The 20,847-nt window shown below is 36.3% G+C and overlaps 1 protein-coding gene across 5 annotated transcripts in view; it reads left to right on the top strand.

The window, feature by feature from the left end:
• The window catches only part of METTL25 (methyltransferase like 25), a 72,580-nt gene that overhangs the window by 30,377 nt on the left and 21,356 nt on the right, over positions 1 to 20,847 (top strand). For all 5 annotated transcript variants that reach the window (XM_074870687.1, XM_074870683.1, XM_074870686.1 and 2 more), the window contains one exon: positions 18,458 to 18,552. In XM_074870687.1, coding sequence (XP_074726788.1) covers positions 18,458 to 18,552 — 95 coding nt within the window. The remainder of the gene's footprint in view (positions 1 to 18,457; positions 18,553 to 20,847) is intronic.

Genomic DNA, 20,847 nt, shown 5'->3' on the forward strand with positions numbered 1-20,847 from the left:
GTCATTGCTTTATTTTATTTTATTTTATTTATTTTTTCATAGAATCAGAGAATGATTTGGGTTGGAAGTGACCTTACAGATCATCTAGTCCTAATCCTCCTGCCATGGACAGGGACACCTTCCACTAGACCAGGTTGCTCAAAGCCCCATCCAGCCTGGCCTTGAACACTTCCAGGGATGGGGCATCCACAACCTCTCTGGGCAACCTGTTCAAGTGTCTTACCACCCTCACATGAAAGAATTTCTTCCTTATATCTAATCTAATTCTGCCCTCTTTCAGTTTAAAGCCGTTACCCCTCATCCTATCATTACACTCACCGATAAAGAGTCTCTCCTGCATCTTTCCCATAGGCCCCCTTTAAGTACTGGAAGGCCACTATAAGGTCTCCCTGGAGCCTTCTCTTCTCCAGGCTGAACAACCCCAAGTCTCTCAGCCTGTCCTCATGAGGGAGGTGCTCCAGACCTCTGATCATCTTCATGACTCTCCTCTGGACCTGCTCCAACAGGTCCATGTCCTTCTTGTGTTGGTGGCCCCAGAGCTGGACACAGAACTCCAGGTGGGCTCTCAGGCAAACAGAGTAAAGGTGGAGAATCACCTCCCTCGCCCTGCTCTTGATGCAGCCCAGGATACAGTTGGCTTTCTGGGCTGTGAGTGCACATTGCTGACTCAGTCAATTTTTCATCCACTACTACCCCCAAGTCCTTCTCCGCAGGGCTGCTCTCAGTTCACTCTTTGCCCAGCCTGTATTTGTGTATTTTTGTCCAGTTTAAAAGCTTTTTTATTTTCTTGAGGTGCACATCCTTAAGGACAAGGTTGAAGCAAGTTCACCTCAACCCTTTCCCCCAAAGTAGCACATTTTCCATCTTTGCTGCTTCTTTAATGTAAATGCTGATGGTTGTTTTCATAAGCCTAGTTGAAGCAGATATGCCAGCTCACAAAAAAGATGCTGTGGACTGGTGGTTGCTGTAACTTGAGGTGTCTGGGCTGCATGTTGTTTGACAGTTAAGTTTTGTTTAATACCAAGATCAGTCTTGTTTGAAGACAGTGAAAAATTGCTTTTTCACTTCATATTACGTGGAATTAGCTGATATTAATGGGAAGAAACTTTACCTGTTTTGATGCCTAACATAGTGTTTATAAGTCTGATGTGGTGAGTTGACAACATATCAACAAAATGTTACTACATTATTTTTGGTGGGCTGTTGAATCACCTTGGTTACTGCAAGTTTGGGTTTTTTGTCTCTGAGGAGCTGGCTACAAGGAATAATGCCTTTTCTCATATATTCTAAAAATAGTAAAGATATTGAAAGGTTGCCTGATTCAGTTTGCCATTGGACCTGCTGTGAAAACTTTGGGAGCATTTCTGATGAAAGTAGGTGCCAGTAGTCACAGTCTTGAATATTCCAATCAGTATACAGTGTCCTATGTGTCTATAAATAAGCTAAATTCATCTGGAAATTTTTGTAATGGAACCACATTTCCAATTATGCTGGGAATAATTTTCAACTCCTAAGATCGTGAAAGCCTTTATTTTGATTTATTAGTAACTACAACAACCAAGAGGTGCTGTGTAATGTCAAATTTCAATTCAATTAAAAAAGTTGAAGCCAGTGACTTTTAACATCTGTCTTTAAATTTCACTGCTGTTAGAAGCAGTACCAAATACTAAATTTCAGTTAATAAGGAGTATTATGACAGCTCTTCAAGAATTCTAAGTAGTTTTACTTTGGCTTTCTCTAAGGAGAATTGGCTGTTTATACAGAGATTCTTCTATGGATAAAATGCACTTAACCATTAGTATAATTGATTCCTTTGGGGTTTTTCTTCACTGTTACTGCATCAGATAGTCAATAACACCCAGGTAGTAAGGATTTTACTATTTATTAGAGACTTTTTACATAAACCTATTTACATAGTGAGCCATTATGGCACTTTTTCTGGAAAAAAATCAGTTTGCTAATGATTTTTAGGTTAAAACAAACTCTGTACCTCTGTTCAGGATTGATCCTAAATCCTTAGGATTTTAGAAAGCTGTTTTATCTTACATTCAGCTAATACATTTCTGGGGCAATGTACCAGCTGGACTATAATTATCCCTTAACAGACAGTAACTGCAAATTTAAGATATTTTCAAAAAAACTTCACTTTCCTTAAAAAGGAGCTGATGTGTATCTGTATTCTAATTCTCTTCCTTCCATCCTCCATACCACCAAACACATCCATACCAGCCTAGAAACCAGTGAAACTCTTCAATATGATATCTTCTTGTTTTGAGGAAAAAACACATAAACATTACTATTGCTAAGTATTTCATAATTGGAAGTAAGATATAGGTGTAGTTGTATAGGTAATTTCAATTAAAGCTGTCTGATAGAAACTCTTCTTGAGGTTAGCTTGAGTACTGCAAAACGTGAACGCCAGCTTTTGTAAGGATTTCCAATGTCAAGTCACTGCTCTAGGAAGAAGAAGATACAACCTGGGCAGAGGAGTTCTAGAGATGTCCTGGAAGCTGTGGAGAGTAGCTTCTCGATAAGGCACTCTGGAAGAAGTCAGCAAACCTTTTGCAGAAAAGTAAGAGCCTTGGACCCTCAAGTTTCATAAATATAAACTTTGATTACATTTGTTAAGCTCTAACTTTTAAAAGCTAGTGAACATAATTAAGGGAACCAAAAGGGATACCAAAGGTAGTCAAAATTCACATACAGAATTTTATCAGATTTGTGAAAACTGAAAAGGCCTTAAATAAGGTGGATTCAGTGGACAAAAACTTCAAAATTGAATTTTCTGAAGGATTCCTTACACAAATATAATGGCTTCATATCACTCCGTTCCACTAAAATATGGAAATATCAGTCACTGTTTTAGAAGTATTAGAGTACAGATGATTTATGTGTTGCCTAGGTATATTTTCAAAGATATTCCACAGCCAGTGTCTTAAAATAACTATCACTGATACCATGGTAACACAGGAAAACACTTCCAAGCAAAAGATCAAAAAGCTTGATTTCCTTTCCAAGGCATCTTTAGATATTGCTGCACAGAGCACATTTTCATGAATTTGTGACAGAGCTAACTAGTCGCTAAAACCCAGATGTTTTCTATCAAAATTGGTCCTGAAAAAAATATGAAACTTGAAAAAATATTAACTAGGTAAGTTTTACAGATGTTAAATGACAGCATTACCTATTTAAGTTATTAAAGTATTTTTCATGAATAAATGTAATAAAAATGTATTAAAACCTGAAACTATCTTGCATTTATAATTTTGTGTGTGTGTAAACAGTAAGAGATTGTAATTGAGAAAGCCAGGGTTTCTATAATGTGCAGTAACTAAAGCATACCCTACGTTTGGGTTTTGAAAATTATTTCAATGTCAGTTGATTCTGTTTCCTGAAATGTAAGAACATTTTTCTGCCCCCCTGACCCCTGTTCCTCCTGGCAAAATCCCATTTAATGATGGGATTTTTAGGAAAAATACAAACTCAAGGAACTGTGAAGTCTTTGAGCAAGAAAGATTTAGTCTTTCCCATGAAGGAAAAAGAGAGTTTAAGTAGTTCCTCTCCTTTGTTTGGAATCCTAGAAGTAGACTGAGATACTACAATGTCATGGAAGATAGATGCTATGGAAGACCTGAAATAGGTTAGGTTATTTGTATTTCAGTACTGCCTTGACTGAGTTTGGCAGTGTATACAAAGAGACAAAGTAGGCTGTGCATGAAGGATTTTGATGAGGGTAATAAAGATTACTTTCCACTGAAAAATCTCAGGGGAAGGAAAAATGACATTTAATTCCATTTAATTATAATCTCAGAAGATGCTATCAAGAATTGTATATCATTACTTGGAATTACTATTTCATCTTAAATAATCTTCATAATTATTCTGTATTTGTCCTAGTACTGGAAAGTGCATGCAAGGTTTTGGTATCGCTTTGTAATATGAATCCTCTAGGATTTCAGAATTGCTAAAGATAAATAATTGTCCCTTGGTTATGATCCAAGCTTAACACTTCTGAATACAAATTTGTTGTAATTTCGTTAGTATTAATGGCAGAATCAAAAAGTTGAGTGATTATTTCCATGTTATTTTTATGATTGAAACACACCATGAAACAGATCGTCTATTAGTTTAAATTGGCATAAATCTACTGAGATAGTCCCAAACTTGAAATAAGCACCAAACTTTCATCATATTCATGATGTTATATTAGAAACATCTTTAGCTGAGTTTTTCAAGGTACTTAAATATCTGAGAATTTTGCAGATTTATTTCTGTCTCCCACTACTACAGGTTATGAATATCTGTAATTCTTTGCTGTGCTGTCAAAGTACAGTTTCATATGGTAATGAATTAGCTTGCTATCACACTGTCTGCTGCATTGGTAGACCTGAGAATGTAGTTTTAATGTCTATATTACTTATATCATGTTCTCAAGCCTTTTTTTTGACAGATGTGGCATCAATATATGAAAGAAGACTAATTCATTTTTATATAAAATAATATTTTGATAATAAAGTAGAATGAAGATACAAAATAAACATACAGCTTGGCTTCAGTATCCATAACAGAGACATGGAAATCAGGCGATCTGTTAACATCAAATGTTCCTCTATTCCAGTATCTTGTCTTCCATAGAGGCCGATAGCAAGCATATACAGAAGAGTATAAAATCGTAGGGAGAACATAGCAATACTTCCCCCAAATACTCTCTTTGCTTCCAGCGTGTTTTGGCTTATGAACTTGGAACAAAATGGTATATTTCCAATAAATAACCCTTGATGAATTTTTATTCCTTGAATCCTTCAGGTTACTTTTGTACATATGTAAACTCTTAGCATCTGTAGCATGTTACAGTAAGGATGCTGTGTGAAGCATTTCTTTTTAATTGTTTTAGGGCTGCTAACTTCATGGAGTTTTTTTATACCCCTTACTTTTGGGTGTAAAAGCCAGTACACATCTGTCCCTATTTATTTTCTCCAGCCCATTCATGATTATGCAGATTTTTCATTCCCCTTTTGTCTGTTTTACAGCTTTAATTTTTTGTATTACTTGCTCCTGTTATTAAAATGTTCCTTACTTATGACAAACCTGTTTCTCTTCTCTGCACCTTTTTGAGTGGTATTACCTGTTATCCAAGGTGAGAAAAATAAATCCAAACACAGAATTCAAGATTCAGGTGCAGCATGAATTTATATAGTAGCTTAATAGTGTTTTCTGGGGTTTTTTTCTTAGTACTGGACTGATCTTTTAATCGAACTGTCAGCGCTCAGTTCAAAGCTATTCATTGTATACTTTAAGTTAATATTTTTCCCAATTTGAATCACTTTCATCTACATTGAATTTTATATGCCATTTCATCTCTAGTTTTTATTAGAAATGGCTCTAATTTTTATTACCCTTAGGATCATTGGCAAACTTTGTCCTACTCTTCATTAACTTTTTTAAACCATTTGTGAATTTGATCAACAGCCTGTTCCAGCACAAGTCTCCTTAGGCCTCTGCTGGTGATCTCTGTCCTCCGTGAAAAATGGTGTTTTATTCCAGTCCTTTGTTTCTCTCAATTACTTACCCATAGGAGTACTTTTTATCTTGCTCTGTGTTTTGATAGTTTCTCTAATGGTCTTGTTGAATGCCATTTGGAAACCCACTGTATCATGCTTGTCTAAGTGTTACTTGAAGCCTTCAAAAAGAATTCCAGTATGTTTGTGAGATATTACTTCCCTTTAAGAAAGTCACTTTGACTCTTCCCAAATATGTTATATTTGCTCATATATCCAGTGACTCTATTCTTTAAAATACTTTCTCTCCATATAAATGTGAAGCTTCCTGTTTGGAAGCTCCCTGGACCTTCCCTTGAGCATTTCACAGACATTAATATTACATTACCTGCTGTTCAGATCTCCAGAACCAGACTTTTAATCAAAAAGTTTCACACTGCAGCTTGGCAGTTTCAACCTGGTTCTAGTTTTTGGATTAATGCCATATTGCCTTGGCAATTTTTTCCTATTTACAACTTCTGTTTTTCTATAACTTCTTCTAGGGATCCTTCAATTTTAGGTATTTCATCTGATGAGTTCCTTCTGTGAAGCAGGACTGTGGCTTAAGAACTGCATTTACCATTTCTTCCATGCTTTGTTTCCTTGAGCAATTCTTTATAGCTCTATCATGCTGAAGCGTGTCCTAAGAGCAATGAAGCTGATGAAGTATGTAACTACTATGTATTTATAAGAAATTCTGTAGACACTCAGATTTCTGCAAAAAATCGAAGAGATTTGAGATCAAAGTTAAAGAAAAATTGAGGCCTATACAAATTATTATCAAAGGACATGCAGAATTATTTACTTTTATAAGCATTGAAAGAAAAATGTTTTTTTGCCTGTGCCAATTACACTACTGATCTAAGAAAGTTATCTGTTAATAACCTTTTTTCATCTCTCACCATGCAGAACACAGTTAAATAGCTTGTGCACTCTCAAGGAGATTCAGAATAATACCCTAATAATTTCATGCTCTGAAATGGGGCCAGAATATTTAGAACATAATAAAAATTACATAGCTGAGAAGAAAAAAATCTTCACTTTTTTTAATAATTACTATTATTGAGAGCAAGTGCAAAAAGACTAATTACACTGAGAGCAGAAGAATTACGAAAGCTATAAATCCGTGGTAAGCAAGATTAATCTGTTTGGATGGTAGTATTTATAATATTGTTGAGGCACAATGTCGCTGTATATTTTCTGCTGGTCTGAATAAGGTAATTCCTTCCCTGACTTCTGTTAAGAATAGAGTCTGTGCATAGTGACAGCCTTTGTTTCTCAAGAGCAAAGAGCTTATGGTATGTGAACTAATGCCTGTTTCTCCAGCAGTTCATAAGGCCTCTAACACGAATTCTCTGGAAACAAAATATCATGAAAATGATGGACTACACATGTTCAATACACCACTTATTTCAGTAACATCTACAGGAATGTAATAGTAGTCTTCTGAAAAAATAAAGTATCAAATAGTTGTCTATTTACCTTGTTTGAAGTAGAAAAAAATGGGTTGTTTCAACATAAAATCCCTTACATTGTGCATTTTATACCAAACTAAGCAAATAAACACACTGTCATATTCAACAAGGGAGAGCAAATAGAAAAGATCTTTCAAACTAAAATAAGATAGAAAAAGCTTTCTTTTGAAAGCAAAGGCCATTTTCAAATAGAGAACTTCAGAAAACTTTTTCCCATCTTAAAATATAGTTTCCACGAAGTCATTTAATATATCTTCCACAGTTCTAGTGATGATGATTTATTTTTATAAGTATTAGGATATTGCCTTTTTACACATCTTTGTAGCATAATGTCAACATAAATATACAATTGTACATGCTCTAATCCTTCAGTCTACAGCATAAGTAGGCTACACAGTTTGTAATATTTGAATGACTTCAGCAGGGTTCCTTTTAAGAACAATATTCTGCACTGAGTATTGCAATTTCAAGGCCTTGGTGAGAAAAAATCTAATGTACAGTGTGACCTTGAGTGTTAATTCCAACTTGGATGTTGCAAGGTTTGTTGTGCAGAAGACTTCTGTTGTATTATAATAATGGTATATCCACTTCTGCAGTTCTTTGTTACAGAAGACCTATTTCCACTAAGATAATGCATAAATTTGCCAGCTAATAATGACTGGGGTAAGGACAATTAGAAGTAGGACGTATAAAATATATTTCTGTTAATGTTACTGGTTACCTTAAAAGATATATAAGGCTAGCTGCATATTGTGTCTATGTATATATTATACCTCTTCCTCCTTCTTTGCAAATGGGATTTGTCTGATTTAGGATATAAATTATTTTCCTTTTTTAAATTTGTGTCATGCCTTGCTGACTGAGTGCTATGAGAGGTGTCAGATAGTATGAAAAGGTGGTAATTGACTTCAGTGACAGTTTTCTCTAAGTGAAAGAGGTAGACAAGTCTAGTGTATAAAACAGCCTTTGTCAGTGTTGAAATTCATCTCCCTTTTGTTTGGAGTTTATTAAAAGCAACTCCAGAATATTCCATTGTCCAGTCTAAGAAATAGATTTTTATACATAAAAAAATTCAGAAAAATATTTGATCAAAGTATTAACAGTTTATATAAAAATACTCCTCCTTTAGCTTATACATTTTTAGGGCAGTTTATGGATTTTGTATCCTGTAATTCAATTCTATTTTTGCTCTAAAGAGAGTTTATACATTTACCATGTTTACCAGTAAAGGTGAGATTTTTTCCAGGTAATTTAATTTAAAAATTAGGGGTCATTTTCCTTTCCAGTTAATACAGGTATAATTAGCACTTTGCAAAAATGTAAAATTTTTAATATTATAGTTACAATTTTGAGTACCAGAATATAATGTTCTTTTTACTAGTAAATATTTTGGTTTGTGCATTTGGAAAATGACTACTGTCTCTTGAATCATCATATAAATGGAAATGACATAGTATTTAATACACTATATATATGTCCAAATCAAAGGCCGTATTTATATCTTATTCACTGGGTGTTTGAGTTGGAGTTTCATGTTTCTGTTGTTGATTTTTAATATGGCTAGTGCTAAGTTTTTAGAATTAGGTAACAGGTCTAAAAAGCAATATTTTAATACAGTGTTGGCAAAGGATTTATTTTAATTTCCTGTTACAGCTACTAAGCTCAACTGTTATGGCAGTTCCTGGGTTTGTTGGTAGTACTAAAATGAACTCTGTTTTCTCCTGGGAGACCAGGCTGCTTCTTCATCTGAAGTGCATGTATACCAATGCACACAGCATGGGTAACAAACAGGAGGAGCTTGAAGCCATGATGAAACAGGAAAATTATGATGTAGTGACTATAACAGAAACATGGTGGGATGTTTCCCATGACTGGAGTGCGCCAGCTGATGACAGCAAGCTCTTTAGGAGGGATAGGCAAAGAAGGAGAGGTGGTGGGGTGGCGCTGTATGTTAGAGACTGTTATGATTGCTTTGAGTACAAGTGTAGTGAAGACAAGGTGGAGTGTCTTTGCGTTAGAATCAGGGGGAAGGCCAACAGGGCAGATGTCGTAGTGGGAGTCTACTATAGGCCACCCACCCAGGACAGAGAGGTGGATGAAATATTCTACAGGCATTTAGAAGAAATCTCACGATCGCTTGCCCTTGTTCTTGTGGGAGACTTTAACTTCCCAGACATCTACTGGAAATACAACACAGCAGAGCGGGATCAGTCCCAGAGATTCCTGGAATGTGTGGGAGACAACTTCCTGACACAGCTGGTGAGTGAACCGACCAGAGAAGGTGCCCTGCTGGATCTCCTCTTTGTGAACAGAGAAGGACTGGTGGATGATGTGGCAGCTGGAGGCTGTCTAGGGCACAGTGATCATGAAATAATAGAGATCTCTATTCTTAGAGAGGCCAGGAGAGGGGGAAGAAGAACTGACATCCTGGACTTCCAAAGGGCTGACTGACTTGTTTAGGCACCTGCTTGACAGGATCCCTTGGGAGACAGTCCTGAGGGGTATAGGGGTCCAGGAAGGCTGGGCACTCTTTAAGAAGAAAGTCTTAGTGGCACAGGAGCAGGCTGTCTCCAGGTGCTGTAAGAGAAGCCGGTGCCAGAGAAGACCACCCTGGCTGAACAGGGAGCTTTGGCTGCAACTCAGAGAGAGAAGGAGAGTTTATGGCCTTCGGAAGAAGGGGCTAGCGACTCACAATGGTTACAAAGATGCTGTGAGGCTATGCAGGGCAGAAATCAGGAGGTCTAAAGCCCAGCTAGAAATTAATCTGGCTTCACCAATCAAGGACAACAAGAAATGTTTCTATAAGTATGTGAGCAGCAAAAGAAAGACCAGGGAGAGCCTCCATCCCCTGCTAGGTGCAGGAGGAAACATGGTAACTAGTGACAAGGAAAAGGCTGAGGTGCTTAATGCCTTCTTTGCCTCAGTCTTTAATAACAAGACCAGTTGTACTGAGGGAATCCAGCCTCCTCAGCCAGAAGACAGAGTCTGGGAGAATGACCGCCCCACATTCCAGGAGGAGATAGCCAGTGACCTACTGCATCATATAGACATACACAAGTCTATGGGATCAGACGGGATACACCTGAGGGTGCTGAAGGAGCTGGCTGGAGTGCTCCCCAAGACGTTTTCCATCATTTACCAGCAGTCCTGGCTGACCGGGGAGGTCCCGACAGATTGGAAATTGGCCAATGTGATGCCCATCTATAAGAAGGGTCAGAAGGATAATCCAGGAAATTACAGACCTGTCAGCTTGACTTTGGTGCCCAGGAAGCTGATGGAGCAGCTCATCCTGAGTACCATCATACAACACATGTGGGACAACCAGATGATCAGGCCCAGTCAGCATGGGTTTATGAAAGGCAGGTCCTGCTTGACAAACCTGATCTCCTTCTACGACAGGGTGACCTGCTTATTGGATGAGGGAAAGGCTGTGGATGTTGCCTACCTTGACTTTAGTAAGGCCTTTGACACCGTTTCCCACAGCATTCTCCTGGCAAAACTGGCTGCTTGTGGCTTGGATGAACACACGCTTTGCTGGGTAAAAAACTGGCTGGATGGCCGGGCCCAAAGAGTTGTGGTGAATGGAGTTAAATCCAGTTGGTGGCCGGTCACGAGTGGTGTCCCCCAGGGCTCGGTTTTGGGGCCACTCCTGTTTAACATCTTTATTGATGATCTAGACGAGGGGATCGAGTGCACCCTCAGTAAGTTTGCAGATGACACCAAGTTGGGTGGGAGTGTTGATCGGCTCGAGGGTAGGGAGGCTCTGCAGAGAGATCTGGACAGGCTGGAGCGATGGGCTCAGGCCAACTGTATGAGTTTCAATAAGGCCAAATGCCGGGTGCTGCACTTCGACCACAACAACCCCCAGCAGCGCTACAGGCTTGGGGAGGAGTGGCTGGAGAGCTGCCAGTCAGAGAGGGACCTGGGGGTGTTGATTGACAGCCAGCTGAACATGAGCCAGCAGTGTGCCCAGGTGGCCAAGAAGGCCAATGGCATCCTGGCTTGTATCAGAAATAGCGTGGCCAGCAGGAACAGGGAAGTGATCTTACCCCTGTACTCGGCACTGGTGAGGCCACACCTCGATGACTGTGTTCCGTTTTGGGCCCCTCACTACAAAAAGGACATTGAATTACTCGAGCGTGTCCAAAGAAGGACAACGAAGCTGGTGAAGGGTCTGGAGCACAGGTCTTATGAGGAGCAGCTGAGGGAACTGGGGTTGTTTAATTTGAAGAAAAGGAGGCTCACGGGAGACCTTATCACTCTGCAACTTGTAGCGAGGTGGGTGTCAGTCTCTTCTCCCAGATAACAAGCAATAGGACAAGAGGAAATGCCTTCAATTTGTGCCAGAGGATGTTTAGATTGGATATTAGTAAAAATTTCTTACTCAAAGGGTTGTTAGGCACTGGAACAGGCTGCCCAGGGAAGTGGTTGAGTCACCATACCTGGAGGTATGTAAAAGACATGTAGATGTGGTGCTTAGGGACATGGTTTAGGGGTGGACTTGGCAGTGTTGTTTACAGTTGGACTCGATGATCTTAAACATCTTTTCCAACTTAAAAGAGTCTATGATTCCATGATGAAACTGAGATCAAGAAATTGAAGCGAAGGGAAATTAATTTACATTTATAATGCCATTTACAGTTCTCATATGTGCCCTGCTTTTTTTTTTTTCCTTTAGTTTTACACTTCTAGGAATGCTGGCTATATTCTTTGGAAGAAGGAAGGCTCTAGTTAGACAGAAGGAGATCCTCCCAAGGCTTTTTAGATCACAGCTTTTTATATGGGTAAAAATGCAATTTTGCTATTTACCATACGCTCTTGAGGATACATTGATTTTATAACAACTTCAAATACTAATATAGGAATGAGGAGACAGAGGATAACTAGGAACAAGGGGAAAGGGAATAATTTAGTCCTGTAAATTATAGCATTTTTTTATCTGACCATCAATATGTCAGGAACTACCCAAGCAAGGACATAAGTCCTATGGTTGTTATCTCTCAGATATTGCTTTTTGAATTAAATATCTGAAGAGCAGATCTTAGTGCCAGCCTTGTGGCTTCATCCATGTACAGGTTTTAGGTGCCATGTTGTTACCCTTATCTACTTTCGTGAGAATCCCAAAGCATTTTTGGTCAACAGGTATATGATTAATAAAGAAATTTTTCAATGTGCTCAGCACTCCTTGCACAGTTACCTCACATGGACAGCTTGTCTGATCTTCAGTCAATTGTCCTTTTTCTGTACAGTTGGTACTCCTTTTATTTTTGCCTTGAGTATTCCCTAGCTGCCCAGGAGTGGTTCAAAATGGAGCTTTCACATAGTCTTGCATTTCTTTTGTTTTTATCTTTGTTTTTCTTTCATGATCACAGAAAGATCATAGGCACTCAATTGCACTGGATGCGAAGTACAAAAATGCAACTGATGTTAATAAATGTCTGAACTCCAGGTTTCTCATACTTTGAAAGTGAGAAAAGGGGAAAAAAAATCAGTAAAAGCTTTGAAAAACATCTCCATGAATCAGGGAGAATTATCATCATAAATACGTAAATCATGCACTGAAGTAGAGAGGCAAATTGGGGAATTATACTTCATATACTTCATAACTGTAGTGTAATTTGGAAATTGGGGGTAAAGATGAGACACTAAGACATCAGTAAGAAATCAGCTGAAATAGATGTTAATATCAAAATAATAGCAAATGAGTAGGAGTTGTGACTGTTTTAATGTAATAAAAAAAGGTAAGAAAGTATAAAAAGGAAATTGAAGTTCTTTTAGGAGTACTTCTACATTAACTGATTATATTGCTACATGCAATATTTTACATGGGCTGATATTGATCACACTTCATAAATAAGTGTAGATGTAGGTGTTTTTATCCAAAGCAGTTTTTAAGTGATAAGAGACAAGATGTATTTAAGCATTTAGAACTAAGAAGATTATACTGCAGTGATAACTCGCTGAATGATATTATTAGGAACTACTGGTAATACTATACAATTTTGAAATACATTTCAAATTCTTAATATTTTAATATTATAATTTCAATTCATTCACACATTTCTATATTAAATGGCAAAAAATGTTAGGTGAATTCAATACAGAAACTGATTTTAGTCTTAATGGTAATTTTTAAAGGAAGTTTAAGATATCTGTCACTAAAAACTACCTTGTGAGTGGTTTCATACTGCACTAGCTGTGGGTGTGCTATCAGCATAACTGTACTAAATTAGAATAAGCTCTTTCTCTTGAAGTTATGTTCTCATGCCGAAAAATTTAAGAGACTGGTGTTTCACAACATTTCAATAATAAATTGCCTAAGTAAAGATAAAGTTTAGGAATGAAATAAGCAGTGCTTGTTTTTCTGGGGAGAGGTATGATTTCTTACACAAAGTACAATGAGTAGAGTGGTAACTTCAGCCTGTTCACTAAAAGGATATTTCTGCCTTTGCTTTGCCACATACAATCTAATGAACTTCATTATTAGAAAATAAATTTCTTCTGTTGTCATTATGTATATAATAGAAAATCTTGAAATCTTAAAAATGGAATAGAAAGATAAAGTGCATTTCAAGAAAATCAGAATCCTCTATTTTATAGTACTTTGCCATTTTTCATAACTTATTTGTGTTACTTTGTTTTTAAAGAGCAGATGAAAAATTTCAAACAGACATTATTATCGTCTATGACGTACCACAAAAGTGAAACAAAACCTTGATTTTTTTTTTTTTAATTGTTTCTACCAGGATGAATTTAACAAGTAATGTTCAATACATTACCTCAATAAAACTATCTCCTCCAGAAGGTAAAGCTGAAAACATAACAAATTAGTTGTTATATTGGTATCTGCAGTTCAGAACAGTTGGGAACTGCAAGAAAGTAAAAAGATTAGAAGTGTAAATGCAAATGTGTTTTCATGAAATGTTAGCAAAGGAAGATAAACAAGAAGCTGCAAGACTACATGGAACCCTAGTTAAGTTTATTTGTCTAGTAACAATAAGACCTGTTGGTCCTGTTTCATAGAAACTATATAGTGCCATGAAGCTGTGTAAATTTTAAATGTTAACACACTATAAATTGTAAATGTTAACAGACTAGAAATTGTAGTATCTTGCTTAGAGATTAAGAACTATGGAAAGCCTAATATTAAAGATAGCAGAGAAGCTTGTCCCATTGTCTTGAACTTTGTTGGAAACCTCTGTGCACATACAGAAGGATTAGCTAGTAAAATCCTTTCATTATACTTCTACTGCCAGATATTTTTTCTATAACTACCAAAAAAGAAAACATAAATAGAAAACATTCAGTATTCTGTATTTTGAAAATCCTGTTTCCTAGATACACTTAATTGTTTTGTTAGTTAAACAACTCTTTTAAAGAATTTATTTGACACAATGCTGAGCCAGTAAGAATCTTAATAGGTCTGTGAATAGGATGGTAACAACAATGAGGCTGCCTGAAGCTTTTCTTTGTATCCAGACAGAATTAAAGCATGATGAGGGAAGTTGTAGTTGATCTAATTATTAATATATATTTATTGTGAGTTATACTTTTTTACTACTCAGTATAATGTTTTCAGTGTATCAGATGTCCATACGTATTTCGATTTTTTTCATTTGCAAGTTGAATAGAAAGGGAGAAAATCTTTTACAAAGAAAGTTCAAAATAGTCCAGATGCTCCAAATGGTATCTGCTGCTACTATTGCAGTATTACAAAAATTACACAAAATCGAAGTCCAGTTCCTCTACAAAGCTTAAGAGCAATTTACTGAAGGTCTTACAAAAAGGTCTAAATAATTAGAGGACAGGAAATAACATATGACTTCCAGGGCTAAGTTAAGAAATTAGAACTTCATTCTGAGAAAATATTAAAAACCAACAGTAATATTGGGTTCCCAGAAGAAGTGGAAAGGTAATCTGACATACTATAAATAGAAAATTTAGCCTTGTTCAGTTGATGATAAAGTATGAGACTTTACATTTACTTAAATTTAAAATGTTTTACCAATATAGACCTCTGGCTTTGTATGCTCCTTTGCTAGACAGCGTTGAGTGAAAAATTCTATGAATATTTTTCAGTTGTGGCTGGCATCTGGATGTATTTGCACTTGTTTCCCAAAGTGTTAATCTCCTCCACAGGATTTCAAGTATGTAATAAACCAAATCCAGCTTTCCCATATAGTATAGTCTCTTCAAAACATATAACATTTCTGCCTGTTAGAGGAGTGTGAGAAATTAGCTGCTGAAGGGTTAGTCATGAGACATCTATGTGGTCACAGGAAGTTAGTAAATCCATTGAAGGATTGCTTAAAGTATGTGAATATTTAAAAGGATTCTCCCACCTATATTTTAAGATCCATAAAGTTCCTTTGTTTTTCAAAATAGATGAAAAAAATTGTGAGGAAAAATTTGTAATGGAAAAAGTTGGTGAAAATTTGGAAAGTTCCTATTAAAATCCTTTTCTAGGAGAGAAGGTGTTATGGCTGTCAGAAAAAATGTTCTTTACTATTAAAAAAAAATGGTAAGGACAGGAGTAGTTTGTTTAAATATATGCATTTAAACAACTCTTCCATGAAACTATGAATGTTACTAAACTCAGTCAGAGGGAAATAATGGGAATTTGTTCCTTGGCTAATGGCTGGAATTGTTCTTTTCTGTTTTATTCAGCATTATACATTTCTGTGTAATCTACACTTTGTCTTACCCTGCTGTGTGTAACAGGGTGATTTTGATGAGAATGTTTTCTGAATTCTACCAGATGTGTCCAATTTATGGGGACAGTGAACAATAACAGCAAGTATCCTCAAGCTACCTTAATTGGTATTTTTTCTGTGTAGGTTTCCAAAGAAACATCTTGTTCCACAAAGCTGAACTAGGATACAACTTTTCAAGTTGTTCATGATGCAGCTTTAACTCTATCATGTTTCCTATGTTCTGTTCCTCTGTGTTTCACATTAAAATTATAGTTTGGTTTATATGTTTTGTTCTAGAATATAACAGAATTGCTTTTTTTTTAATGATTATTTTGGTGCAATGTTTGCAGCAATTCATTTTATTAAATGTGTAATTTAGTCTTTTTAAGAGGTTAGCTTAGAGGTAAAGTCACAGCTATTTAACTAATAGGTTCTAGGATTATATCCCAGCATAGCTTCAATTCAGCTCATCAAATGATTATCTAGAATTCCCCATTTTGGGAATTCCCCATTCCACTTTTCAAGGAAGGAATTTTGTCTGATTGGCTCCTCTATGCTGAATTATAATGTTTACTTCATGCGCTGTTGAACATTAAGCTGTTTGCTGTGAAATCTTCCATAGAATACCCATACTTAAAATGTTGCTTGAATGTTTTGGGAGATTTATACAGTTTAGAACAGCTGCTGTGTTGTCAGATAGAAGCTCAGTATGGTAATTATTGAGCTATATAGTATTAAGTATATCTGAAAATATTTGCAGGCTTTAAAAGAATTTCCAGGTTTTTAAAATGTAGCTGATAAATAAATAAACTTTACAACAATATATTCATCCTACATTTTTTCTTTGTAATCAACAATGTGCTTAAGAGTGGACGTGATATGAAAAATAAATAGTATTCAAGGCAATATTGTAGATGTGTGGTCAACTTTAGATATACACAAAAAAGTTCTAAGTTAGAGCATTAGTTTCTCTCCCTTTTTCTCCTACTTTACAGTTTCAATAATTTAAATGAAGATGGTGCTTTGCCTGATTATCTTTTTCAAAGGTGTCATAAATTCTTCAGAATTATGCATGAGTACAGTGCACTAATATTGAGATTGTAGCTCAGCAGGTAGCACTTTTAACTTGCATGGATGATTAGGTTGCCTAAAGGACAGGGTGTAAATTAGAAAGGATTACTTGAAAAAATCAATTATTTAATCTGATTCAGTTTGCAAAAGTTTTTTTGAAACATTTTAACATATGTATTAGAAAGACTTATTAGTGTGAATCATACAATAGGAACCATGGCAGTCACTGTTTCCTTTGCAAAAAATATATTTAATAAGTTATTACCATCCTTGCACTAGAAATACTCAGTTTTATTCCATGTACTCACTAATCAGACTTGAAGTTAATTAATGTTTTATAGCTTGTCATGAGGCACTCAAAATTCTAGTACGTTCCTAGTGCTGAAACTGGTTGCAATCTGTTTTGTCAAATTTCATCTTTATATCTAAAGGAATTTTCTTTCTCCTTCTGCTGATTATCCAGGATTAAAATCATATTCTTAAATCATGGTCCTCAAACCGGTGTTCATCCCCTAAGAGCCTCTGACATTTCTCAAGGCTAGAAGGAGAGCAAAGTGTGAGGTTGCCTGCAGATTACCTGCTTGCTGTTACTCTCTAGAGGTCAGCAAAGGCTGGGGACTACTGCTAGATAACCGAGGGCTTTTGCTGTGGGGAGAAGGGTCGTACCCTTTATGGCTTCCTATTTCCCTTTTTCATTGCTTAACTTTCATGAAGTGAAATCTGCTTACGTGTGTGTATCTCAGACTGTTGGTAAATTTGAAGAATCATATTTCTGCTGTCCTTTTTTTAACCCCATTACATGATTTATCTTTAAATATGCCTGAGTCATCTTTCTGTGCTAAAAAGCCAGGATCCTAGCCAATTTGTGGTTTTGTTTTTTTTTTTTTTAAAGAAAGTAGTAATTCTTATTCAGCATTCTAAAAAATCAACTGACAAATGCGCTAATGAAAATTCAAAACATTATAAAGTTTGTCTACATTTAAAACTGGGTATTATGAACATCTATAAAGTAATCCTTGTACTTTAGTTTTCCCACATTTGCATTAGTGTTAAATATGAAGAATTGTGTTGTTATTCAAAATATAAATGACACTGAAACAAACTGAGTGCAGATTGTGATGCAAATGCTTCTCTGTGTTTTGAAGAAACAGCAGGAGCCTTTGCAGCTGCTCTTTTCTGGAAAACAAACATTCTGCAGCACAGCAAATTGTGGGCCTTCAGAACTGAAATAAACAAATACTCATTGTTCTGTGTGATGTTTAAAAGATGTTTATGGTGGAAGAATAACCCAATGAAAAGCAATACTTAAGTCCTGCTACACTGAGTGATCGCCCATCTTATATCTTGTAACTTATGGCATGGCAGGGGGTGCCATGAGTATCTGCAAACTCCCCTCTTGTCCCTTGGAACTTTTTTCAGTGGCTTTTCATAAAAGACACTAGCTTAAAAGCATTTTGGAAAACATGAAATTATCAGAAATTCTGCATTAACCAAAACCATCATTTATGGGGAAAATACATCTTTTATAACACTAGCATGGTTTTTGGTAGTGGGCTAGTACAGTTAAGTGTTTCTGCTACCATTAACTCCTGTTCATCTTGCTCAATACACTGTGCATTCTGTAAATAAGAGAAAAGTACCCAATGAAAGCTGTGCCTATTTTTTTTTCTCCATTTTGCAGAATGCCCAGAGGAAGTGTGGGGATTTCCTATGTGTCAGTACTTGAAGGACATGGGCTGGTGCTGTGGTCGCAATGCTAGAATGTCGGCATGCTTGGTATGATTCCCCTTCTTTTCTTTTTCCTACTTAGAGCTTTATCCAGATGTTATAGAATTCATTGTTTTTGGCCTCTAATCCTAGAGCCATGACTTTAATCCAAGACTCTACAGAATAACATCATTAATGTTGTAAGCATGATGAATTATATCTTAAAAAATAGTATTGACCTTCCAGCTTTGTATATTTTATACTTGCTGAAGGCATGAAAAAATGGGTATTGACAGAAATGTATTTTAAGAGTGGACAGAAAGGCCAAACCTTTCTTGAAACCTAAAGGAGGTAGCCCCTCAGGGTAGTAGTTCCTGGCCAAGGACTTAGTGGGGAACGAGGTAAGTGTAGAAGGATTGCAATAAGTAACTCCCCCAACACCTTCATGATTCATAATATTGAATGTTCTGACTGTTTAAAGCCTAAACAAACCTGCCTATTCCAAAAACTAGAAGAGCTCTAAAATCCATGTGGCTTAAGAGACTGGAAACATCTTTTTAACATTGCACCAAGAGATGAAGTGCTTTTAAAGACCTAACCTCATCAAGACAGGATGATGAACTGTTGTCTAATTTGAAAAAACATATATGTACTGAAAATTTCAACCACTGTTTCAGTTAGAACACCACGATTCCTTTCCTCTATTAATTTTTAATTTCTGGTATCAGATGAATCACATCAGGTTCTGGCTAGCCTCTGCTGCTAACTCTGTACCTTTGTTACAGAGAACAGTGTAGACTAAAGACTTGGTAACATATCAAGGTTATGTAAACTTGAACTAACATGATAATTAAATGCTATCAGGAGAAGGTATAGGAGTACAGTTGTTTAGTATTCATAAGGCTTAAATGTATTACCCTTGGCAAAGTACAAGAAAAAAATTGCTTCTTTTAGAGATGTAGCTGTAAAACTTATCAAAAAGTGCTTTCTAAAAGGGATTTGCCTTTTCTCTTTTTCTTGTCACTGTCATACAATACCGATTCTTCCTCAGCTGAAATAGTTAGCTATTTCCTTTCCCATTCCATTTCTTCTGGAAAGGAAAAGTTCGGACTGTTTTTCAACAATAGTAGGAAGATAAATTTTGTAAGCAAATGACCCCCGAGAGACAGTACTGATTGTGCCATATATATCTATTTTAGATTTCACAGAAATCACAGCAGTTTGACAGTTAAAAACTTTTTTTATTTAAACATTCATGAAAGGCAGAGTTCTCCTGTGTCATTAGATACTTTTACTGTTATTATGTTTGTAATTCTCTATTCATTTTTCATTACTAGGATTTTCCTTGCCTTCTTGGAGGTACAAGGGAGACAGCACAGTGAAGCTAGGCACCCATCTTCCTCGGGGAAATGGCTGGCTAGGGGAAACTGAGTCTGCTGAGCAATGACACTCAGCATTATTACTGAGGTTCATTAGTACATGTCATTCAAATTGGTTAAAGTGCCAAGGGCCAGTGGTTCTGGACAAGAGTTTCAATTTCAGACCCTTACAGTACATGTTAGAATCCATGTTCATCTTCTAAGCAGCAGCAGATATATGCTGGTATGAGACCTAGAGCTTATACAGCAAAAGTCAAACCTGAGAGTTGGGCAAAGCCATAAAATGGAGGAACTGCAACTACTTAGATGATGTTTGAAGAACAGTCTGAAATACAAAATCAGTTCTAAAACTAGGAGAAGGAGAAGTGGGTGATTCAGAGACAAGCAGTCCTGTTGACTGTAGTGGAGTCTGGGGGCTAAAGGTGACGGTGACCTATGAGTGGTGAGGCTTTTTTGGTTTGCAGTCTCATTTGTTGTAGTGTCAGATAATTTATTGAATTTTTATCTTCATTCCTACTTCTATCTTTAATATTTAGTTGAAATTTGTATAGGCAGAGTATCTTTTCAACTGTGGAAAAATATTCCATGCTTCTAATTGTTTGTCATTTTTTGTCAATATGGATCATAAAAATCAAGTACCCTCACACCTACATCAGAATTTATGGTATGAAGAATCTAGTGAAAGATAATGCATAGCATTATGAACTGCAGTCCCTCTGAACTTTTTATTTTATTTAACTTTACATGTGGAAGTTCATTTTATCTGAATACTAGGGACAAAGTATTTAAAGATGTTGTACATAGAACTAATATTTATTTTAAAATAGTTGAATATGCAAAGTGAATTATTTGTATTTCGATAGGAATAGACTCAAGAAAAATGCATTTCTTTTTAGCACTTTCACAAAAGCTAATCCTCTGAAATTCTTTTATAATACTAAGAAAAACAAACAAATTTTGCATGCATGTTTCCATACAGTTGGTT

Source organism: Strix uralensis, chromosome 5 (assembly GCF_047716275.1).
Source record: "Strix uralensis isolate ZFMK-TIS-50842 chromosome 5, bStrUra1, whole genome shotgun sequence".
Classification (NCBI taxonomy): domain Eukaryota; kingdom Metazoa; phylum Chordata; class Aves; order Strigiformes; family Strigidae; genus Strix; species Strix uralensis.